Source organism: Triticum aestivum, chromosome 7B (genome assembly GCF_018294505.1).
Source record: "Triticum aestivum cultivar Chinese Spring chromosome 7B, IWGSC CS RefSeq v2.1, whole genome shotgun sequence".
NCBI classification, from domain to species: Eukaryota; Viridiplantae; Streptophyta; class Magnoliopsida; order Poales; family Poaceae; genus Triticum; species Triticum aestivum.
Genome location: NC_057813.1, coordinates 705572439 through 705597628, shown reverse-complemented (window position 1 = coordinate 705597628; position 25190 = coordinate 705572439). Strand labels below are relative to the sequence as shown.

The 25190-nt window shown below is 41.9% G+C and overlaps 2 protein-coding genes and 1 long non-coding RNA gene across 7 annotated transcripts; 1 reads left to right on the top strand and 2 right to left on the bottom strand.

Moving 5' to 3' along the window:
• The first annotated feature begins 1686 nt into the window (after window positions 1–1686).
• On the top strand, window positions 1687–2408 carry LOC123160749 (uncharacterized). Its single transcript, XR_006480350.1, has 2 exons — window positions 1687–1856; window positions 1943–2408. It is a non-coding gene; the product is annotated as an uncharacterized lncRNA (long non-coding RNA).
• Window positions 2409–2578: 170 nt separating this feature from the next.
• Window positions 2579–6102, bottom strand: LOC123162679 (protein FAR1-RELATED SEQUENCE 1-like). Of its 2 annotated transcripts, XM_044580458.1 has the most exons (7): window positions 5829–6102; window positions 5499–5743; window positions 4563–4827; window positions 4337–4435; window positions 4111–4225; window positions 3714–4010; window positions 2579–3450 (listed from the first exon to the last, which is right to left on the bottom strand). In XM_044580458.1, the coding sequence occupies exons 5-7, from the start codon at window positions 4216–4218 to the stop codon at window positions 2836–2838; spliced, it is 1020 nt and encodes a 339-aa protein (XP_044436393.1). In that variant the 5' UTR covers window positions 4219–4225; window positions 4337–4435; window positions 4563–4827; window positions 5499–5743; window positions 5829–6102; the 3' UTR covers window positions 2579–2835. The 2 variants fall into 2 exon arrangements, with proteins under 2 accessions (XP_044436393.1, XP_044436392.1); XM_044580457.1 differs by having other exon boundaries at window positions 4111–4435.
• A 1189-nt stretch (window positions 6103–7291) lies between these two features.
• LOC123159947 (uncharacterized) lies at window positions 7292–23702 on the bottom strand. 4 transcript variants are annotated; one of them, XM_044577755.1, is made up of 19 exons: window positions 23497–23702; window positions 14044–14193; window positions 13707–13965; window positions 13376–13607; window positions 13121–13271; window positions 12920–12991; window positions 12226–12289; window positions 11700–12139; window positions 11455–11611; window positions 10910–11349; window positions 10665–10821; window positions 10117–10556; window positions 9872–10028; window positions 9329–9768; window positions 9084–9240; window positions 8542–8981; window positions 8304–8460; window positions 7748–8187; window positions 7292–7667 (listed from the first exon to the last, which is right to left on the bottom strand). In XM_044577755.1, the coding sequence occupies exons 2-19, from the start codon at window positions 14140–14142 to the stop codon at window positions 7524–7526; spliced, it is 4446 nt and encodes a 1481-aa protein (XP_044433690.1). In that variant the 5' UTR covers window positions 14143–14193; window positions 23497–23702; the 3' UTR covers window positions 7292–7523. The 4 variants fall into 4 exon arrangements, with proteins under 4 accessions (XP_044433690.1, XP_044433691.1, XP_044433693.1 ...); XM_044577756.1 differs by lacking the exons at window positions 10117–10556; window positions 10665–10821; XM_044577758.1 differs by lacking the exons at window positions 13707–13965; window positions 14044–14193; window positions 23497–23702 and having other exon boundaries at window positions 12754–12991; window positions 13376–13394.
• Between the last annotated feature and the right edge of the window lie 1488 nt (window positions 23703–25190).

The following is a 25190-nucleotide window of genomic DNA, read 5'->3' as shown; positions in this document are numbered from 1 at the left end:
TGGAGACGTCTATCTCGGAATAAATATGCACTAGTAAAACATGAGATAAGATCCTTTCATCGCTAGACAAAGGAGCACCATCAATACTGAACGACATTGTATGACCATGCCTATACATTACTGCACGAGTCCTCCGTCCGGTACTGAACGCACGAGATGGGAATGTGAGTGTGAGAAAAATCATTACTGTATAGTGCCGGCGAATTTGGCTATGAACTATGAACTCCTTCCATTTGCCCCGACCACGACGCTATGTCGGTTTGTTATCGCGTCTGTCACACGGTGCCAAGATTCGGGCCATCGGCTAGGACTAGATGCTATAATGGCCAACGCACCTGCACCGGAGTTGTCGTCCCTCCACTATATATATCACAATCAAAAAATCAACTGGGCGCCATCATCTCAAAAATCGCGACCTAACCGTCACAGTTGTTGCGCGGTCTTTGGTAAGCGACACAATATGTCTTATATGACTTGTATGACTTGTAACCAGGGGTTATCACGGCACTAATGGAGGCTCCTTGTAACTGTTGGTGTAGAAGCATTACTATATTGGAGACGTCTATCTCCTTGGGACGGCATTGTATGACCATGCCTATACATTACTGCACGAGTCCTCCGTCCGATACTGAACGCACGAGATGGGAATGGGAGTGTGAGAAAAATCATTACTGTATAGGGACGACGCCGCCGTATTGCGACCATGGCGAATTTGGCTATGAACTATTTACTCCTTCCATTTGCTCCGACCACGTCGCTATGTCGGTTTGTTATCGCGTCTGTCACACGGCGTCAAATTCGGGCCATCGGTTAGGACCAGATGCTATAATGGCCAACGCACCTGCGCCCGGAACTGTCGTACATCCGCTATATATATCACACACAAGCAATCATCTGGGCGCCATCATCTCAAAAATCACGACCTAAGAGCATCTCTAGTGACTTGTGCAAATGGTAAAAAATGTTTTTAGTGGCTTGTCTATTACGTCGTCTAAAATTTAGACAATGTCCAAACTAACTACCCGACGTCCACATTTAGACAACCAACCCACAATGTCTAAATCAAAAATGTTGGCTCATGAGCTAAGCCATTCACCAATTCGGAGCAATTGAAGGACGTCGGCAGGGAGGCGGCCGCGCCGGCGTTGGACACGAAGACTGTTGCGCCTGGACCGCCGCCTCATCAGGGTTGAACCTGTTGCTATTGTTTATTTCTCGTAAATTATATAGGGTGTTGCTAGTGTTGAACCTAAAATAATTTCGCGGCTGGTTTATTTTCTCCTTTATATGTCTTGCGGATGAAAAAAAATGAGAACAACTCAGAAATGACCAACATAAGATTTTTAGAAAATATAGATGCTAAAAGATACTATTAATATATATGAAAGAGAATATAGACATCATGTATATAGACAATCCGTTGGAAAACTTAGGTTGTCTAAAAAAAATCTTTTTACACCATTTTGTATATGTAGATATAGACTATCAAATTTAGACAGGCCACTAGAGACGCTCTAACCGTCACAGTCGCTGCGCGGTCTTTGGTTGGGCTGCCCAGTAGCTAGAAACAGGAGGAACACTAACCAGGGGTTGTCACGCCAAGATAGATTATCTCCCTCATTTTTTTTTGCCAAAGAACATTACATACCCGTCTCATACTGTGGTATCTAGCAGTACCAGTCTCCCCCTCCCCCCTCCCACCACCAAACCACCTCACCCTCTCCCACCACCTGAAGCCGTAGCCACAAGATCCCCTCGCTAACCCTGGTCGCAGGTGCGAAGAGAAAGGGGCGAGGAGAATCTCTTGGACCAACGCTAACCCTGGTCGCAGGTTTCTGAACTGCCAAAAATCTCGTGTAAGCATTTGTTTGCATCTATCTTGTTCTTGTTTCTTGCTGAATCTATCTCTCCCTCATATAGTTGGCAAACTTTCTTTCCCCAGGACGGAGGTTGCAAGTGGTTTGAGTGGTTTGATGACCCTACTACACCATTCCTTCGCCAACTTTTGGTCGATTTGCGTGACACGGTGCACAACCTGCGGAGGGAGAACGCTCGGCTCAATTGAATCAACGCGGACCTTGAAATGGGGATTGAGGAACGAAGCTCCACTAATATTTCTTTGCGGGATGCATTGCGCAAGACGAAGGAACGAAATAAGGCTCTCGAAGAAAAGTTGGGTCAGACTGAAGCCCTTCTCAAGGAAAAGGCAAATGGACAGCAGAAGCGGATGCTTTTTAGTGTGATTTTGTTAGTGTTCCTCCTGTTTCTAGCTAGCAAGCTTGCAGCTTAGTATTTATCAGTTGTTGTTGCCCTGCTCGAGCTGATGTGCTGTTCGTGAACAATTTAATTAATATTGTGCTATCCGCTACCAATTCCTTTTGTGTAATCTGAAGAATGATGTTTATGTTCAGCAAAATGTGTCTATTTGGGGTGCACTGTGTTCTATATGTTTCAGTTTTCTCAAGTCTCAACCCATTTCATGTGGCAGATCAAGGATATTGTGTCTCCAAACATGTTCTGGGAGCAACATATGAAAGATGGAATAAAAATCATATGAATTTTTGTCATAAATGAACATCCAATTCATATTTTTAGTTGCACTTTGTACTCACATCAGTACAATGGCAGACTTTACACATCCCTGTAACATTGCCAAGTTTACATGTCTTGAATTAAACATGTTCACTACTTGGCCACAAAAAAACCTGATTGTTCCATGGAAATATGAATTTTCATATTTGTCAACAGCACAACGAGACCTTCGCTAGCAAAAAAAAAGCACAAGCCAGGCATATCACAAATTCCGTGGGCAGTGCTATCTCCAACATGATATTCTCATTGGAAGACGCCGAACAAACTTCCAGAGCAGTTGTTCCTCTTATGGCCTTCCAGGCCGCACTTGGTACATTTCGGGACTTTCCTTTGCTTCTTTGTTGCGCCTCCATATGAGGGGCATTTAGATGCTTTATGACCCCTCCCTCTACAAATAGAGCAAAACTTTGTTCTTGGTTTACTGACATTTTCATAACCTGGCTTTGCTCTTGCATTTGTTGGCCTGCCTCGATCCCTCTTGCATGATACAACATTCATCGATCCTGACAGTTTGTTTGCTCCTGGTGTAATAGGCGTATCTTGGTCATGGACTGGAGCCGCTGCCTGATCATGTAATCCTAGCCCATCACTCTCCTGGTTGGTATCGTTTAGAACACTTATTGCATCTAGTAACTGCTTCATTGCAGCTCCATAAGCTTCGGTGTTCTTATCCCCCATCTGTACAATCTCGAGCGCCTTACTGTACAAGCTGGAGTGTCGGTAAGTTGCGTCCTTCAGTGCAGAATTGCCTGCTTGATATATCTTCAGATGCTCTGGCAGGTTCTCACAAGCGTTTTTTGTCCATCTCTTCATGATGTGTACATGAGGGATCTCCCTAACTCCCAGATTTAGCATGACCTGTTACGGAAAGAAAAATAGATGTGTGGTCAAATAAACACACTAGATATGGATCACATTTTAATCTGTGCTTGCAGAGTAAAAACATGAGTGTAAGTGTACTGAATTTAAAGGAGGTTATACAATTTTTGTAACAGCCCATGCTATCCTACGTTCTGATATTTAGTGTACTGAACTTGAACCCAGCTACTAGAATCTTATAGCATCGCAAGTAAGCTCTAACTCAGATACAATGAATGATAAAATGACTCATTTTGACCTACCCAGATAGCATGGCAACACAACATGCCCATGTGTGAGTAAAGACCACACTCACATAAATATCCTCCAGATTCCTGATCAAACAGAACATGATATTGTGTCCTGGACCAAGCTTGCCTCCTCTCTGCATAGATGTGGTTAACGACGTACACCACACCTAGCTCTGTCCGACATGCCTCTTGTAACACATATGACCCTGACAAGTAAATTGCGTGTTGAAACAGCTCATACATAGCTGCGGTATAGACCTTGCTCGCATGGTATTCTAGTGGCACTCCAAGGTTAAAAACAAATCCACCCTGAAAACACCGGTGGCCCATCAATTTCATATGAAAATTTCTACATATGCAGTTCAAGGTTAAAAACAATGCTATGTATGATGTTTTTCCTATGGCTTACCACACGAGTCTTCTTCTCTTGAAAATCTTCCTCTGATTGGAGGTCGAACAATATTTTCTGGTACTGCCTAACAAAGTTGTTCATAGACGATGCCGGCTGCAACCTCATACTTCATGTCATGGATGAACCAGCCATGGTCTGATGTGCGATGCAATCTCATAAGTGCAGGACATTGGCAGCATACTGAATGTGAATTCTCCCTACGTGGTTTCCCCTGATACTTCATGTCATGGATGAACCAGCCATGGTCTGATGTGCGATGCAACCTCATAAGTGCAGGACATTGGCAGCATACTGAATGTGAATTCTCCCTACGTGGTTTCCCCTGATAAAGTGGTGGTGAACAAAAGCAGTCAGTCGTAAATGTGGAGTTTTCGAACGAGAAGATCAGTCATTATACACTGACTATTAATGCAAGTGCACATGTGGGCAAAGTGTGTGATATAACTCACCGCGCATCCACATACTATGTCCTGGACAGTCTTGCACTTGTCAACATTTCTTCTGCATTGCCCATACTTGATGCCAAAACCAGTCTCCCAAGAGTATAGGTTGTAGAAGTCGTACGCTTCGTCGAGAGAGTCAAATTCCTGACTGATCTCCGGCTTGACAACGATACCTGACTTCTTATCTGCAAAGTTTCTCATGGCCTTCTCCAAAGCACTTCTCCTTCCCGACAATGAGGCGTGGCGGTCAGGTATCTTACCAAGACGGATCCTACATATGATTGAGATGTTAACCACACTTGGAATGAAAATAGAATCTGACTAATATGTAATAACCAACTTGCTCCAAAATAATGAACTGTGTATCCTGCATGTTTGACAGTATAACAACCAGCAAAAAAGCGGGCAAATTCTGACTATTAAATGTACTGAAACCAATAGACGAGTTTATGAGTCCTTAACACAAAACAGAATTTGGATCATCGACTGGGACCAAGATAGACAAGCTTTTGACAGCAAACAGCAGAACCCGATAATCTCCTGCTAGTTGTAGTGGTTGGTTACTAAGAACATCTGGATACAGACTGATGTATTTCCGTTGATAGCGAAATTAATGGAAAGGGGTTGAGAGCCCGGTTGGAAAAAAAAATGTGAATGTCCATGATAGAGACTGAACCCGTGATGCTCCCACCATGCTGGTTTTGGAAATTATTTTACGTCTACTTGATTTTTCATCAAGGCAACAATTTTACTGAAATAAAAAACGTTGTCCAGAATCCTCAATGCTTCATCAGGCTAGGTACTTTACTGAAAGAAGATGACTAGCATGGCTGGGATTCAGATGGATTTAGCTTGTACTCCCTCCGTTCCAAGATAGATGACCCAACTTTGTACTAAAGCTAGTATAAAGTTGGGTCATCTATTTTGGAACGGAGGGAGTACCTTTGAGGCACGGCATTGGAGTGCGCTGGGATTCAGATGGAGGCTCCTGGTAACTGTTGGTGTTGTCACAATCTGGGACATTGAGAAAATCTTCCGTGGCTTCATGAACTTGAGATGCAGAACTTGAGTAAGGAGAGTCATTAACACCATAATCCCCTCCACCCCCGCACTCGTCGTCTCCCTCCCCTTCCTCTAGCAATGCCGGATCTGGGACGCCCTCGGCTGCGACCGGTTGGGAACAAAAACTGCCCAAGAACAGGAGAAGATGAAGATTTGAGGATTTGCTAGATAATACGAAGCAAGAAGAAGAGGATCTGTGAGAGGAGAAACCTGAAGAGGAGATCCGTGAATGACGCGCAACCGCGATTCATTCTTGAATCGTAATGGCCTCACGAGATCTGAGATCCAGGGGCGGCTGGCTTGGTGGATGGGCAGCCTGATGAGATTCGAAATTTGAACTGCGTCCGGCTTGGTGGATGGGGCAGCCTGGTCACGTCCACGGGGGTAGTGGACGGGGGAAGTAGGCGAGTACGGGCTAGGGTGGAGCGTACATAGGAGCCAGATACGATAGGACATGTATTCGCTTCGTATTCGCCGAGAAAACAGAAATCACCATATCACGGTGGGGCCATGTGGGCCAGGCTCGCGCGGATCACAAGGCGCAGGGACGGCCCCGATACTGGTTGCGCGCGCAATGAGTTAGTAAAGGCCTTATTCGGTGCATACAAGCTAGCTATGTCACTCAAAGCAACAGGCCCCCAAACATCAAGCTCCTCGGCAAACAGAGATGACAGAAGCATTTGGGATCTCATTTGGAAAGCTAAAATACCAGGAAATATAAAAATCTTCGCATGGAGGATTGCTACCAATACTTTGGCAACCAAGGTAAACAAGTGCAAGCGGACAATTGTTACTGATAACAAATGCGATATCTGTGGCAGTGCAAATGAGAATGAATACCATGCAGTCGTGGAATGTACGAAGAGTAGAGCCCTACGACATATGATGAGAGATCACTGGACCCTGCCAAAAGAAAAGGCATTCTGGTATACAGGAGAAGACTGCCTGCAGGTTTTATTGAATGCTTGCGAAGAGGAAATGCGCAATAGAATTCTGCTCTTGCTTTGGCGGGCCTGGTTTCTGCATGACAACATAGTGCACGGCAACGGTAAGGAACGAATCTCGGGTTCGGTAGGCTTTCTAATTAATTATGAGCAGGAGATCAGGAATTCCCAGAGGAGATCAGAAAATGAGACGCAGAGCTATGACATAAATCTATATGGGGAGCAGCACCAACCTCCTCCAACGCACGCTACTGTTCTATGGTCATGTCTGCCAGCCGGTACGATCAAGTTAAACACTGCCACGGCCTTCGAGGCAGATACGGGGCAAACGACAGGCGGAGCCGTGGCGAGAGACCACCAGGGGCTAGTTCTGCTGTCGATGGGACGAAGGATTGAACGATGCTCGTCAGTGGAGGAGGCAGAAGGAATGGCAGCGCTGCATGCATGGTCTTCGGGAACTGATGAAGGTCTATAATGGCCCAATCGAGTTGGAGATGGATTGTCTCACACTGGCCAGGGCGCTTGCACCGGGAGAGGCCAGTCAATCTTGTCTATTTCCAATCATTGCTGATATCAGATCTCTGCTGGATGGGTTCACCTCCTATAGGATTGGATGGACTAAGAGAGAGCGGAACAGACTAGCACACTACCTGGCATTCAGAGCGAAAACCACAGGGGACTTCTTCCAGATGGCCTCAGTCCCTGTAGAGCTAAATGAGATCTCAAAAATGATTGTAACCTTGTCGATTAGGTCCTAGTTGTGACCCTCAAAAAAAATTTGGTTACAAGAAAAACGAAAGAGAGACAATCCCATCCATGCAATTTATGCACACACAGGTTAGTGTCACTCACTTATTAGATAGTACTACAGAGTATATGGCACTTCAACATAGGAAATGATCAAAGCTGTTTGAAATGGAGTGTCTGCGCGCGTTTCTAAGACTTGAAAAAATCACCCACACTATTGATGATTTCTGTCCTCCATTGTGCCGCTAAGGAGGCTATCCAGTAGTTTCGAGAAGGGCACTGAGAGATGTGGTCTCTCTGGAACTGGAATTGCGTTGAACGTCCCACCTGGAGAATTTGCTGCAATGGCTTGGAGATCCTATCACACAGGGAAGGCATACATTAGATTAATTCAGAAGCAATGATTTTTGACTCAAACAACACTTAATTCATACATACATGGTTATATGTGTCACCACCGACAGTAAATGTGTGGACAGGCACTTTGGAGATGAAGTTGTCGGTTCCTTCAAAAAAGTCGCCCTTGTTTATCAATCCATCAGAGAAGAACAAGATTATGCCGTTGTGATAATCATGGTTTTTGAGCATTTTATGTGCCTCGGCAAGGCCTGATGCCATGTTTTTGCCACAGGTCATCCTGCGCCGGGCGAATCCCGTGTACCCAGTTTCTTTTGTCTCAGCTGGGTCAACTACTTTCATGTCCGACGTGTATGTGTTTGGGGTGACGTCGACGTAGACGTAACCCATGCAACTATCAGGAAAATGGGTCAGCTTCTCTTGCACCAACCAAAAGACCCCACTATCCACTGTGTGCCAGGCTGGGGTTGAGTCAGTGCAGTCAAAGGCATACACAATAACCACATCAAGTGGCTCCCTTCCTGCAAACCAGTACAAACGATTGGACATTCAAGCATCCTACTATATATATGCATGTTCTTGGTGATAACTCTTGATGAACTAAGATATTGGATTGGAGGTTTGTACATAGATATACCTGAAATGGAACTAACAGGCCTCTCATCATCCTCTGGGGTTCCACCAAGTAGGCTATCCAGTAGCTTGGAGAAGGATGTTGATAGGTTTGGCCTTTCTGGGACGGGGCTGGTGTGGAACTTCCCACCTGGAGAATTTGTTGCAATGGAGTGGAGAACCTAGCATATATATAGGAATAAATAAAAATTATTTATGAGATGATCATCATTTATATGGATAGACACTAATCGGGTACATACATGGTTATATGCATCTCCGCCGAGGGTAAATGTGTGGACAGGCACTTTGGAGACAAAATTTTCAGTTCCATCAAAGAAGTCCCCCTTGTTTAGCAAGCCATCAGAGAAGAACAAGATGATGCCATTGTGGTGCCCGCGGTTGTTGATCATTTTATGCGCCTCTGCAAGTCCTGATGCCATGTTTTTAGTACAGGTCATCCTACGCCATGCGAATCTTGTGTAGCCAGTTTCCTTCGTCTCATTTGGGTCAACTACTTTCATGTCTGATGTGTACGTGTTTGGGGTCATGTCGACGTAGATGTAACCCATGCAACTTTCAGGGAAGTGCGTCAACTTCTCTTGAAGCAACCAAAAGATCCCATTATCCACCGTGTACCAGGCTGGGGTTGATTCCGTGCAGTCAAAGGCATACACAATCACCACATCTAGTGGCTCCCTTCCTGCAAACTAGTATGAGCAATTGAATGGCATCTTACTATGAAATGATCTAGGTGATCACTCCTAAAATAACAGATTGTATTGGCGTTCATATGTATATATACCTGAAATGGAACTAATAGGCCTCTCATCATCTTCTGGGGTTCCGCCAAGTAGGTTATCCAGTAGCTTGGAGAAGGATGTTGATAGGTTTGGCCTTTCTGGAACAGGGCTGGTGTGGAACTTCCCACCTGGAGAATTTGTTGCAATGGAGTGGAGAACCTAGCATATATATTATATATAGGAATAAATAAAACTTATTTATGAGACGATCATCATTTGGATGGATAAACACTGATCTGGTAATTACATTGTTATATGCGTCCCCGCCGAGGGTAAATGTGTGAACAGGCACTTTGGAGACAAAGTTTTCAGTTCCATCAAAGAAGTCCCCCTTGTTTATCAAGCCATCAGAGAAGAACAAGATGATGCCATTGTGGTGCCCGCGGTTGCTGATCATTTTATGCGCGTCAGCAAGTCCTGATGCCATGTTTTTAGTACAGGTCATCCTGCGCCATGCGAATCTCGTGTAGCCAGTTTCCTTCGTCTCATTTGGGTCAACTGCTTTCATGTCGGATGTGTATGTGTTTGGGGTCATGTCAACATAGATGTAACCCATGCAACTTTCAGGGAAGTGCGTTAACTTATCTTGAAGCAACCAAAAGATCCCATTATCCACCGTGTACCAGGCTGGGGTTGATTCCGTGCAGTCAAAGGCATACACAATCACCACATCTAGTGGCTCCCTTCCTGCAAACCAGTATGAGCAATTGAATGTCATTGTACTATGAAATGTTCTTGGTGATCACTCCTAAACTAACAAATTGGATTGGGTGTTCATATGTATATATACCTGAAATAGAAGTAGCAGGCCTCTCATCTTCCTTTGGGGTTCCGCCAAGTAGGTTATCCAGTAGCTTGGAGAAGGATGTTGGTAGGTTTGGCCTTTCTGGAACAGGGCTGGTGTGGAACTTCCCACCTGGAGAATTTGTTGCAATGGAGTGGAGAACCTAGCATATATATTATATATAGGAATAAATAAAACTTATTTATGAGACGATCATCATTTGGATGGATAAACACTGATCTGGTACATACATGGTTATATGCGTCCCCGCCGAGGGTAAATGTGTGAACAGGCACTTTGGAGACAAAGTTTTCAGTTCCATCAAAGAAGTCCCCCTTGTTTATCAAGCCATCAGAGAAGAACAAGATGATGCCATTGTGGTGCCCGCGGTTCCTGATCATTTTATGCGCGTCGGCAAGTCCTGATGCCATGTTTTTAGTACAGGTCATCCTACGCCATGCGAATCTCGTATAGCCAGTTTCCTTCGTCTCATTTGGGTCAACTACTTTCATGTCGGATGTGTATGTATTTGGGGTCATGTCAACATAGATGTAACCCATGCAACTTTCAGGGTAGTGCGTCAACTTCTCTTGACGCAACCAAAAGATCCCATTATCGACCGTGTACCAGGATGGGGTTGATTCAGTGCATTCAAAGGCATACACAATCACCACATCTAGTGGCTCCCTTCCTGCAAACCAATGTGGACAATTGGTCGCTCAAGCATCCCATTATAAAATGTTCTTGATGATCAATCCTAACCTAACTGACTGGATTGGACCTTCATATGTAGATATACCTGAAATGGAACTAACAGACCTCTCATCATCCTCTCGGGTTCTGCCAAGTAGGTTATCCAGTAGCTTGGAGAAGGATGTTGACAAGTTTGGCCTTTCTGGAACAGGGCTGGTGTGGAACTTCCCACCTGGAGAATTTGTTGCAATGGAGTGGAGAACCTAGCATATATATAATATATAGGCATAAATAAAACTTATTCATGAGACGATCATCATTTAGATGGATAAACACTAATCTAGTACATACATGGTTATATGCGTCCCCGCCGAGGGTAAATGTGTGGACAGGCACTTTGGAGACAAAGTTTTCAGTTCCATCAAAGAAGTCCCCCTTGTTTATCAAGCCATCAGAGAAGAACAATATGATGCCATTGTGGTGCCCGCGGTTGCTGATCATTTTATGCGCGTCGGCAAGTCCTGATGACATGTTTTTAGTACAGGACATTCTACGCCATGCGGATCTCGTGTAGCCAGTTTCCTTCGTCTCATTTGGGTCAACTACTTTCATGTCGGATGTGTATGTGTTTGGGGTCATGTCGATGTAGATGTAACCCATGCAACTTTCAGGGAAGTGTATCAACTTCTCTTGAAGCAACCAAAAGATCCCATTATCCATCGTGTACCAGGCTGGGGTTGATTCAGTGCAGTCAAAGGCATACACAATCACCACATCTAGTGGATCCCTTCCTGCACCAATATGGACAATTGGTCACTCAAGCATCCCACTATGCATGTTCTTGATGATCACTCCTAGACTAATATTCGATTAGATATGTTGTGTTGTATATATACCTGAAATGTAACTAAGAGGCATCGCATCGCCCTTTGAGGTAGTGCCAAGGAGGCCATCCAGTAGTTTTGAGAAGGGTGTTGACAGATTTGGCCTTTCTGGAACGATGCTAGTGTGAAACATCCCTCCTGGAGAATTGGCCGCAATGGAGTTGAGAACCTAGCATGTATACAATACATAGGAGTGAGTTAAAATTATTCATTAGACGATCATCATTTAGATGGATAAACACTAATCTAGTACATACACGGTTATATGCGTCCCCACCGAGGGTAAATGTGTGGACAGGCACTTTGGAGACAAAGTTCTCTGTTCCATCAAAGAAGTCCCCTTTGTTTATTAAGCCGTCAGAGAAGAACAATATGATGCCGTTGTGGCAACCACGATTGCTGATCATTTTATGGGCCTCGGCAAGGCCTGATGCCATATTTTTACTGCAAGTCATCCTGCGCCAGGCGAATCCCGTGTAGCCAGTTTCCTTTGTCTCAGCTGAGTCAACTACTTTCATGTCCGATGTGTATGTGTTAGGGGTTGACATGGGGTAAATATAGCCCATGCAACTATCACACAAGTTGGTTAGCTTTTCTTGCACCAACCAAAAGATCCCATTATCCACTGTGTACCAGGCTGGGGTTGAGTCAGTACAGTCAAAGGCATAGACAATCACCACATCCAGTGCCCTCCTTCCTACAAACCACTATAGACAATTAACTCATTGAAACATGTTCTTGATATCCAGTCCTTAGTTAATTGTATTCGATGACAGCATATACCTGAAATGGTAATGGACATCTTGTCTGGAACCGGGGATGAATTCACCGTGAGTGCATAGAGATCCTGAAATATACACAAGAATAGAATACATTGGAATAAAATAATTAGTAAGCTCATAAAACATTTGACTAGAGCACCTATAACAATCATTTAAACCTTTTTCTCGTCTTGAGTCTCATGGGATTTAGTCGAGACTCGAGTCACAAAATATACTTGCATTCTCGAGCACTTACGTGCCCACTATCCTGCCCCAAAAATGCTACTCTATGTCCACCATGGTTCAAGTGTAGGAGCCCTTGTTGCCGAAGATCAAAGAATGTCATTACAGTAAAAGCACATCAACACCATGACCATGTTTTTTTAGGGAAACATCATGATCAGTTGACTATATCAAGTTCTAGCCAATGTCCATCATCATTTAATAATAGTGAGCCTTGGGCTATTGCCATAACAGTTTATTATAAATTTCAAATACAACCCTAGATAAGATTGTCCATTTAGAGGTTGAAGCTTATGGTACTAACAACCTTTTTTAATTTAGTCATTTATTCCCAATATTAAGATACTTTTTCAAGCGGGTATGTATTTGATGCCCCAAATCAAGTGATGTTGCTTCCTGATGAGTAATCCAATTGCCATTTTCATCTCCTTTATTGTGGGTCTCTTCCTTCTATCATGATTGAGACAACGTACTGCAATTTTGGCGCATGTCTCCACTTGATATAAATTTGTTGTGCTATCCCTCTTCCTCCAATATGCACATACCTTTAAATCGATACACAAAAGGCTTATCAGAAACATCATCAAATGGTAATTATTTATCTATATTATCGTACCACCGGATCTTTAAGCATTAAATTGAACATGTTGGTGACAAGCATAATTCGTACATACATCTTCAATAAAATTTGTCTCCCCTGAGTCGTGATAAATTTCAAAACCGCCAGATCCCCTAATTACTTCTATGATTGTAACACCTAAACCATAGACATCAGTCTTATCTGACATCTCGCTCCCGTGTATTAATTCAGGCGGCATGTATTTCCTGCGTGGTATCAAAAAATGTTTAAGGGAACGGTCAGTGTCACCATTTGTTTGGTTAATATGAGAAAGAAAATCATGCCGAAATCAATGAAGCATTGCACTCACGTTGTCCCTGAAACTGAATCAACTTTGATATGGCTACGGCTTGCGGTGTAGATCCTTGACAATCCAAAATCCGCAATTTTCGGTTTCATGCTCTTGTCAAGTAATACATTGGCAGGCTTTAGATCCAAGTGGAGGATCCGATTTTCACATCCATTGTGAAGATAAAACAAACCTTCACAAGTCCCCTTTATTATTTGGTAATGTGTGCGCCATTCATCTCCTAGAGAAATTCCTGGAAAGAGGATAATGACTCAAACGTGAAACTTAAGAATCTATTTTTTGTATTTAAAGATGAAAAAAAAGAGGATCGAATTGAAGATTTGAAGTTTACCTGACAGACGCTTATCTAAGCTTCTACCAACCATATATTCAAAGCAGAGCACTTTGTATATGTGTCTACCAAAAACAGACGTGCCATCAGGTAGCTCAACATATTTCTTGGTCTCTTCATTGCAATACCCAACTAGACGTACAATGTTTGGATGTTGGACCTTCATATGGTTACGGAGTTCCTTCATGAATTGTCTGTCATCAATTCCTTTGGTCGCATGAAGCAACTTCACTGCCATGGCTTCCCCATTGTAGACTGCCTGTTTCCATTTGATAAAACTAATCAATAATATGATGCTCAAGATAAAACAGAATACTAAGTCAATCATTGGTAGTACCTTGTAAACGTCTCCATAGCCACCACTTCCAACTTTTTGGGCGTCCGAAAAATTATTAGTAATTCTTCTCAACTCAGATGATTCTATTTCTATAGCCATGCTTCAACGATCAATATACGTGATATACCTAGGTAGTAGGTGTGCCCTTTCCTGTGTACAAACAATGCACCATCAATAGCAAACTACATCATAAATCCTAAATCATTATGTTGAGAATGCCTCAGTAAATACAATTGTACTCCCTCCGTCCCAGTGTCAAAAACGTTCTTATATTATGGGATAGAGGGAGTAACTAGTTAAAAGTATATACAACTGTAACAACTCCCTCCTATCCATATTACTTGTCGATCAAACGGATGTATCTAGATGTATTTCAATACTAGATACATCCATCTGAGTCACAACTAATATGGATCGGATGGAGCATATTTTTTTGTTGGTTTTCTAAGCATACTAGCGAATATCGCCATCGATGAAACCCTAACCTACCCCCCTATTCCTCCTCCCTCGCTCATAGCGCCCTGCCACCAGAGGGCATTGGCAAGTGAGCTTGGCTTGTTTCACGGTGGTGGCAGAGACTAGTTCTCTCTTGTGCCACATCGGCGCCCTAGCGCAGCTCACGCGGGATGGTGACGGTTGTAGAAGAGGAGGGCCCTAGCGTGAATCGATCTAGTGGTGGTGCTCCGTTAGGTTTAGGGTTTAGGTAAAGACATGGTGGGAGAAGCCGATGTTGCAGCGGGCCGTTCTGGGCTAGCGATAGTGGTAGTCAGACTCTCGGCCTAGTGGTCGACGTACGCATCTGGACATGGACAAGATGGCTAAGATGATGAATCCTTCGTTCGCCGCCTCTACCTCTCCCAGCCACGGGGATCTATGGTGTTACGATAGTCGCCGGATGCAATAGTGGAACGGTCCTCTTTACCTGCTTTAGGCTTTTTCCCCAATGATGTGAACGGTCCTTTGGATTTCTTAGCACCAAGATCCGGATAGCATCAGCGAGAAGTCGCTAGCAGGTAGATAGGTCGTTGGTACTGATGATTTCGCCAACAAGTATGTAGACCATGCATTATCAACGTGCAAGCACTCTTTCAGTGTTGAAGATGTTGACTCAAAAGCTCGAATTCGCGGATAAAAATCCCAAGTTCAACCTTTGATTGTCTTGTATAGGGGTAGGGTATTTTTTGTTCCTGTGGTCACATGTGGAGTGGTGGATTATGGCCTAAGGTCATAACTCATAAGTATCATGGTAAGTTTACGGAGTTTTTTTGGCGGGTAGGTTTATGGAGTTAGAGCCACAAAAGATGACTCTCTAGTTAAGGCCCATGTTTATCAAAGATCTAAACGTGAGAAAACTTGTGGGTTTATGGGATCTAGTATCAAAGATCTAAACGTGAGAAACACAAAAGATGAAAACGGTTCATGATTTGAACATACAGTTCAAGATATATTTTTTGGAAAAAAGAATGAACAAAAAAAGCACAAAAATCTAAGGTTGCGACAAATGTCACACATGCAATGCGCCACTTATCATCTCAAGAGGAGGTGTGAGTGACCTTTGCAAGCGGTACACTCCAAATAGTGATTTTGTAAACTGCCATGCCCCTAATAAACAAAAATGTTAAATGTCTAAACGTTAACTGGGGACGATCTTTCAGCGAACACTCTGTTTGCAGTCACATCATACGCATGGATCTTGATGATCCCTGGGTTGCCACATTAGAAACAAATGATCTGTTCGCTGGACGCAGGCCATGCACTAGCGCTCCTTTATTATTCGCACTAGAATTCTTGGCTGAGGTGTGTGACAGGTAACTCAAGCTCGGGACCATTTGAAGAAGGACATGCAGGCTAACCACTTGAACTGCGAAGTGGGTTGTGAACTTTTGTGGTTAAACTTGTTATATTTACTGAAGCTAAAATGTTTTGAATCCAACTTTTAATATGATTTTTTTGCAAGAAAAACAATGAAATTCCAAAAAACTTTGCATAATTTGAAGATAAAAAATTCCTTTTTTGCCATGTGCCCTTAAAAATCCAAAAAGTTGACATGTTTTAGAGAATAAATTCTTCTAAACTTTCCATGTGTAATTATATATTTTTCCAAGTGCCCATTATAAATCCCAAAAAATTCCATGTTTATTAGAGGACATTGTTTCTAAACTTGCCATATGGAAATTTATTATAATTTTCATGGCAATTTCATTATTTACATATTATCTAACCATGGTAAATTTTTATAGGGAGCATAGCAATTTAGCATTTTTTCCGTTGTGACAATTTTATTATTTAAACCATGGAAATTTTCAGTTAGATTATGGAAATTATACTATTTACACCATGATTTTTTTAATGGCATGACTATTTAATTAGTAATAGTATGACATTTTTATTTTTAATGGAATGACAATTTTATTATTAAGAGCATGGCTATTTTATTTCTAATGCATGACACTTCTTTCTTATTTTTTAACATGGTAATTTCATGTGTGTGATCTTTGTGTTTCTTGAAAATAAAAATATAAAGCATGGCAAATTCCTAGGATGTCTCTTTTAAACTAATATGCAAATTTTCCATTTTCTGCATTTTTTTGGCCATGGTATTATTTTTCTCTTAGCAATTTCATGTTATCCGTAATGGCAATTTTTTTTATTTCGATGCCATGCATTTTGGACTACTTTTGGAAAAAGTTGAACTGTTTTGTTCTTTGCATAAGGGTGACTCATTAAAAAACATGTGGGTAGTTGGGTCGCCTTGTGGGTTTTCCCAGCGAAAAATCACTCTCTGGATCGATCCACCCATACCTATAGCTATTGAAATGTTCGCTCCGGGGTGCCTCCCCTGGGAACTATATCTACCTATTGTGGGGACCTATTTGTCGCTCGGCGGGCGGCAAAGGATCGGGCTTCCGCTGAAGGTCGACGAAGATGGGCCGGCCCATTAAGAGGTTAAGAACTCTAGCGCGTGAAACTATCATAATCATAAGAAATACCCGCGGGAGCGAGAGCTCGAACTCGTCGCGTCCAGCTTGTGAACTAAAAGCCTTAACCAATCGACTTGTTTAGTTTAGCTGATTGATATGCAGCAAGATTGTTTAAGTACCGAACTTCTTCTGATTTTTTTTGAACAATTCAAGAAAATACTGAACAAAGAATTTAAAGTTCCGATTTTTTTTGAAATTCTGAAAAATATCAAATTCCAAACAATGTTTTGAATTGGCAACAAATTTCTAAAATGCGAATAAATTTTTAACACTTCTTTGAAAAATATTATATATTATGAACAAGTTTTTAATATATATTGGAAAAAAATGAAACAACAGTTAAGAAAGACGGGCCACGCGCGCACTGCTACAAACTGGGCTATCCCACCCATGAGCACTGTAGGCGTTTCCGCGATTATTTGCCGCCGGCGGGCGGCAAATAAGAATTGCCCCTATTTTGGGATCTCCTATAGGCCGACTTATTGACTGTCTGGGGCAACTGGCGCCCACTGCAGCCTAGTAGTGGGCCGTCCCATCAACGGAACGGACAGTGCAAAACGTATTTACAGCGCGAAAAAACACGATAGAAAGTTGATCTCGTGAGAATTGAACCTGTGCAATTTGCATCAGCACGTGGTTGGCTAACCACTAAACTAATACGTCCTTGTGAAACTTTTCAACGTGAAACGGGTTAGGAACAAAACCATAGCCGCGCTATTTAGAAAAACATGTCTTCTTTTTTTAAAAATGTGTAAGAAATTAGAATGTCCACAGATTTAACAAATATGATGAATTAGAAAAAAGTTCATGTGTTCAAAAATATTTCATCGGCTTTTGAAACAATTCATCGATTTTTAAAACAATTGTTCAATTTTCAAAAAAGTTCATCCATTTTGGAAAAAAGTTCATCGACTTTTGACAAAAGTTTAACAATTTTCAAAAAAGTTCATTCATTTTCATTAAAAATTCATCAATTTTGATAAAAGTTCATCAATTTTCCAAACAAATTCAACAATTTTGAAAAAAATTCATCAATTTTGAAAAACAATCATCAACTTTAAAAGAAGTTTATCAAATTTGAAAAAAAATCATTAATCTTTTTAAAAAAAGTTCACAAAATCATTAAAAAATCAGCTTATTTTGAAAGAAAAGTACACATATTTGAAAAAGTTCACCAATTTTGACAACAGTTCATCAATTTGGAAAAAGTTCATGGATTTTTGAATAAGTTCATCGATTTTGAATATAAAATGGGTAATCGAAGTTTTTTTAAAAAAATAACGAATTATATAGGCATAAGTGGTTCATAGTCCTTCTGGTAGTGCGGTGCTCGCTCAACTAAGAGATCCCGGGTGCGACCCCCCTTGAGCACACCCATTTTTTGTTTCAGATTAAATGGGGGGGGGGGGGGGGAAGGCGGGAGCGGGGCATGTGCGTGCTTGTGAAAAGTGAACAAACGGGCGCATCGGGCGCCGTTTAGGATTTGTCCCTATTGTGGCTCTATCCTATTCGAACTGTTAGAGAGCTGAGCGATCGAGCGGTGACCTGGGCCAGCCCATTAGTGTGTTTATGTGTTTCTAATTTTGGGAACCTTCTAACGAAATCACTAATTGAAGAGTACTCCCTACAAAGATCACCCCCCCCCCCCCCCCGTTGTGACAAGTGGCATGCTGCATGTGCGCCACTTGTCACAACCTTTTAGTTTCCCTTTTTTTTCTAGATCCGTTTATTCAAAACGTTTTATCTCTCAAACCATGCGTTCAAATCTCGAACCGTTTCACCGTTGGATCCATTGCGCCAAGATCTCCAAAACTAGCTCTCTTGTTGATAGGTTTTGACGAACTTTTTTTCACCAAAAAAAATCTGATGAAAAAACAAACTGGAAGCACGATTTTTTCCCTTTCCGAAAGTGGCACCGTGCCTCTCGCGAAATCACAACTGTGCCTCTCGCGGAAGGAAAAAAATGTGCTTTTTTTTGTTTTTGAGAGGCACGGTCGTGCCTCTCGCGAAAGCACAACCGTGCCTCTCGCGGGAGCAAAACCGTGCGTTTCGCGGAAGGAAAGAAAATAGAAAACTCGTTTTTTCCGTTATCAAGATGCACGGCCGTGCCTCTCAGAAAAGCACAACCATGCCTCTCGCGGAAGGAAGAAAATGCGGTTTTTTTCGTTTTCGAGAGGCACAGTCGTGCATCTCATGAAAGCAAAATCATGCCTTACGCGGATGCAAAATCGTGCCTCTCACGGAAGAAAGATAAACAGAAAACACATTTTATTTCGTTTTCTGAGAGGCATGGCTGTGCCTCTCACGAAAGCAAAACCGGACCTCTCGCGGAAGCAAAAATAAAAAAGAAAACGAGTTTTTCCGTGATTTTTTGGTCTGGAAGCTAACGAAGACCGTTAGAAAACCAAGTCACAAAAAACACAGAAAACCCATTAAAAGGCGATAACGGGTGCGGAAAAATTAAAAAAAATCCGGAGGGAGTGCCCAGAGCGCGACACATGGCGGCGGCTAAGAGAGCGCCAAGTGGTGCTGATTGTTATAAGGCTCCCGAAGGAGCACTCGTCAACTGGTTGCTCCCAAAGGTTTCCCAACTGGTATTTCAAGGTTCCCTGAAATGTTTTTTGTTGTTACAGATTATACTGTTTCTTTTTTCTTTTTACTGCGTTTCCTGTTTTCCTTTTTATCAGTTTCTTTATCTTCTTTCTTTTCTCTTTTCCTTTTATGTTTCCATTTTTATGGAGTTCACGTTATAAAAAAATTGGATTTTTGTTTTTTTAACCAAGCTTATAGGAAAATTCAAATTTTCAAAGTTCTTGTGTTTACAAAATTGTTGATAAATTCAAAAAATGTTTTCATTTTCCAAAAATTGTTCAGGAATTTGAAAAAATGTTTTACGATTTCAAAAAAGTTGAACGTTCTTGGCTGATTTTTTCACAAGTTTTCAATAAAATGTTCTGCATATAAAAAATTATTCACAAATTAAAAAAATTTGTACACGTATTTCGTGTTTCCAAATTTTTTCTAAAAATTCAAAATATGTTAATTATTTAAAATTTTGTTCAAGTTTTTAAATTTTTTCATAAGTGCAAAAAATATTCGTGTTTTCGTAAAACGTTTGGAAAATTTTAAATTTTTTAATGTTCGTGTTGTGAAACCTTTCAACATGAAACAGGTTGACAACAAAATGATAGTCATGCTATTTACAAAAACATGTCTTCTTTTTTTAAAAAAATGTGTACGAAATTAGAATGTCCACCAATTTAAAAAACATTATGAATTAGAAAAAAAATTCATGTGTTCAAAAATATTTCATCGGCTTTGGAAACAATACATCAATTTTCAAAACAATTCTTCAACTTTCAAAAAAGGGTCATCCATTTTGAAAAAAAATCATTGACTTTTGACTAAAGTTTAACTATTTTTTAAAAAAGTTCATTAATTTTCTCATAAAATTCATCAATGTAGAAAAAAGTTCATTGATTTTGAGAAATAGTTTATCAACTTTAAAAGAAGTTCATCGAATTTGAAAAATAAATCGTCAATCTTTTTTCAAAAAAGTTCACAAAATCATAAAAAAAATCGGCTCTTTTTGGAAGAAAAGTTCACCAATTATGAAAATAGTTCATCAATTTGGAACAAGTTCATGGATTTTGGAATAAATTTATCGATTTGAAGAAAAAAAGGGTAATCATAGTTTCTTAAAAATCGCAAATGATATAGGCATAAGTGGTTCATAGTCCTTCTGGTAGTGCGGTGCTCACTTTACTAAGAGATCCCGAGTGCGAACCCCCTTGAGCACACCTTTTTTTGTTTTAGATTAAACGGAAAAAAAGACGGGTCGGCCTAGCGCGACGCGGGGGTGTGCCCCGGCTTGTGAAAAGTGAACAAACGGGCGTAGCGGTTGCCGTTTAGGATTTGCCAGCATTGTGGCTCTATCGTATTCGAACTGTCAGAGACCTGTGCGATCGAGCAGTGACCTGGGTCAGCCCATTAGCGTGTTTCAGCGTTTCTAGTTTGGAGAACCTTCTAACGAGATCACTAATTGAGAAGTATTCGTTGCAAAGATCACTCTCATCCCAGGTTGTGACAAGTGGTGCGCTGCATGGGCGCCGCTTGTCGCAACCTAGGAATTTCCCCCTTTTTCGTAGATTCGTTTATTTAAAACGTTTTATCTATTAAACGTGCATCCAAATTTCGAACTGTTTTCACCGTTGGAGTCTTCGTGTCGAGATCTTTAAAACTAGATACTATGTTCATAGATTTTGAGGAACTTTTTTTCACGAAAAAAACCGGTCAAAAAAATAGGATGAAAAAACCGAACTGGGAGCACGGTTTTTTAACTTTTCCGAAAGAGGCACGGCCTTGCCTCTTGCGAAATCACAACTGTGCCTCTCGTGAAAGAAAAAAAGTAAAAAACATATATTTTTTCGTTTCCAAGAGGCACGGCCGTGCCTATCACGGAAGCAAAACCGTGCCTCTCGCGGCTGGAAAAAAAGCAGAAAACATGTTTTTCTCCGTTCCGAAAAGCACGATCGTGCCTCTCGGAAAAGCACAATCGTGCCTCTCGCGGAAGCAGAATCATGCCTCTCATGAAAGGTTCATGACAAAAAAAATAGAAAATACGTTTTTTTTTCGTTTCCGAGAGGCACGGTCGTGCCCCTAGCGAAAGCAAAAGCGTGCCTCTGGTGGAAGCAAAATCGTGCCTCTGGAAAGAGAAAATAAAATTGAAAACGTATTTTTTTCCATTTTCCGAGAGCATGGCTGTAGCTCTCGTAAAAGCAAAACCGTGCCTCTTGCTAAAGGGAAAAAAAAGGGTTTTTTCGTGCCAAAAAAAATTATTTTTCAAAAATAAATATTGTCCAAAAGCTAAGGAAGACCAGTGGAAAACTAGAAAGTCGAAAAAAAAACCGTTAAAAAGCCAAAAACGGGTGCGGGAAAATAAAATATAAAATACGAAGAGAGTGCCCAGTACGCGACACGCGGTGGCGGCTGAGAGCGCGTCAAGTGGCGCTGATCGTTGTTAGGCTCCTGAAGGAGCACTCGTTAACTAGTTGCTTTCGAAGGTTTCCCAACTGGTTTTTAAGGTTCCCTGAAATGTTTTGCCAGAAATTTTAAATAATTTCTCATCATTTCATAAAATTATTCGGGTTTGTCAGAAAACATTTCGTAAGTTCAAAAAATAACTCAAATTTTGGAATATTGTTCAGTACTTTTTGGAATAGTGTTAAGTGTGCTACATCTATTAGTTTTGAAGTCTTGTGATGGATATCTCTCACGAGACCTTTTCGATCGTGGTAGCTAGAAACGAGGGCGCTTGACTACTTAGTCATAGGTTCGAATCCCAACTACCGTGCGCTACCTTTTTGCAATTTTTCACCATCACATTCGTGGCGCACCGCAATGGGCCGGGCGTAGAATGCGACAAATAGGACCTCCCCCTATTGGTGTCCCTTCCCTAAAAAAGAACCTATTGTTGTCCCTAATAAAATACTTGTTTAAGCCAGTTATGACTACTTATTTGATAAGAAACTTGTCTTTGGCCCAATAAGAAAATCAGGCTCGATCCTTTGTTAGAAAGAAGCTTCAGCCCATCTAGTTTAAAATCCGACAAAGGTTCACTTTCTATAGCAGATTGTTGTGTTTTTTTTTTATTGCGAAACACAGCACAGACATCAGCTTTCACATATATGTACATACACTCATCTTATGAATGTATATCTCTCTGAGCAATTTCAAAAGACAAAGCCTGCAAGTCTTGAAATTGATTAAGTCACCACATGAGTCTTTTTTTCGACGGACTCACCACTTACCATAAAAAGAACAAAGTAGCTAAATCCTGTAATAAATCTAGAAAAATTCAAGCAATCATACCAAGTTCAGAACTCAATGCGTAACCTTGCAGGTGAGGGTGGATAGATTCCACCACAAGGAACCTAACGAACTGAGACTAGGCTCGGTTCACAGCTGATAAATAGGTCGATTGCAATTTCCCAGATACTCCCTCCGTTTCTAAATATAAGACCTTTTAGATATTCCAATACTAACTACATATGAAGCAAAATCAGTGAACCTACATTCTAAAATACATCTATATACATCCATATGTAGTCCATATTGAAATCTCTAAAAGGGCTTACATATAGAAACAGAGGGAGTAGTTTGTTGTGTATGTTCTTTTGTAGCGGCAAATTCCGTCAAATTTGGCAAAAATATCTCAATAGCGTTGGCATAATTTGTACTTGGCCGATGCTTGCATCAAAAAGAAAAGAAAATCCCTGTGAGGAAATCCCGGGCGGATCTAGCTAGCGGACAGCGTAAGAGATAATTAAAACCAAATGTTGTTGCGTTCCCCTTCCATGATCCATGCATGTGTATACACTACATACGAACAGAAGTACAGTTGCAGTATAGAAGACTTAAAATCAAACTAGAAGCTTAGCTACGAGATCAAAGATGGAAGCAACGAACTAACCTGGTTGAAGGTCTTGCGGCTGGCAGTGATGCCTCTGCTGCTGGGGGTGCTCGTTTACACTGATGTCTGATTGAGCTCATCAGACTCCTCCATCGGCACCAACAGCTATAATCACGGGATGGGACTGGGAGTAGTTCGTTGCATTTACAACAGAGAGAACGACATGCGAGATAGTACAAGGAAACAACAGGACGTGGCATTTATTTTTAGCAGTGGAACAGGAAAAGATTATTGCTATTAGTTATTGCCGTGCCTGTACGATGTCTCCCGCAATAATAATTTGAAAAGATGCTACTGTACTGTTGAGAAAATTGGCAATTTTTCGACTAATTTAATCCATAGATAAATCACTAGGATGACATTGACTAAATTGACGAAATACTGACTCTGATCTAAACATGCACGTACAAGGCAAACAGTAGACAAATCTACACATACTGCTAGTACTGCTAATACGAAAATAAACATGAGCGAGATAAACGTGTTGTACCCTCCAGTAGGCCAGGTAAAAGCCGCAGCGGCGGTGACAGCAGCAGCGGCATCTTCGGCGGCCTTCTTGTCGCCTTGTCGGCCTCGATCTTCTCGGCGGCGGCACGTTCGGCGTCGGTGGACATGGTGGTGACGAAGACGACGCGGACGTAGAGGAAGTAGTGGATCGAAGGCGAGCAGTCGCGTACTCGCTTCCCAAAGACCTATTCGCCTCTCTCCTGTACAGGAACCAGAGAGACGGGTTTCGAAGACCTGCTCTCCCGCCGACCGTGTACGCGGCGGACGGGATGGAGGCACCGGCTGCAGCAGCAGCAAAGGAACGACGTGAGCGGTTCGCATGAGAGCAGATGTGATCTGTTCTTGTCGGCTAGGGTTAGGAGACACCACACACTTATATACGCGTAGCCGCGTGGAGAGACGTGGGCTCGACCTACGTTCGAGTCCGTGACAGCCCACGATCCGACGTCTCAGATTGTGGCCCAGCTGTCAGAAACTCTCCGTTAGTGACTGGCAAAAATAAGCGTATAGGTGTGAGCTCGCCTCATTCCCGCAACCTGCGGTGTGTGAGGGCCTCTTCTCTTCTCAAGCTCGTATAGCATGTAGAAGAGAAACCCTTATAAGAAGGTCCAACTCCTCTTCCACTTCCGTGGTGGGACTAAACTTTCCACTACACCTAGTGTCAATAAACCTACATGGGCCCTTAGAGATTTTCAAAAATTGCTATATGGGCCTAAGGCCATCTCAAATTTCAGCAATCCTCCACCAGATCTCGAGGGCCCATTGTGTCCTCTGTTCCAATTGCTTTTTCGATATACTAGTGTTTCAGTGAAGACCTGTTAAGGTTGAGCTTCACCTAGAGCAAATAGCTACACTCCTTCACAACTGAACAATGAACTATGCCTTAAATTGTCAGTTTGGCGTAAAGAAACTTCACCACATGTCTTACTAGTACTAGGCTGCCGAAGGCTGGCCCCTTGGGTGGAGCATATAACTTATACTCCTGGCCTATTCATGAGCTTACTAGAGATCACTCCAATCTCATAGACTGTGACCAGCAATCGGGCTCACATAGGTGTGTTCCTCCAAAGATCGCTCTGTAGGATAGCAATTTGCTTACATAAGCTTTGGAACACATTAAGACATTAGTCATCCTACCATACAATATCGAGAGTATTGCATCTCCAATGGAGTGGGTTAGTGTAGTT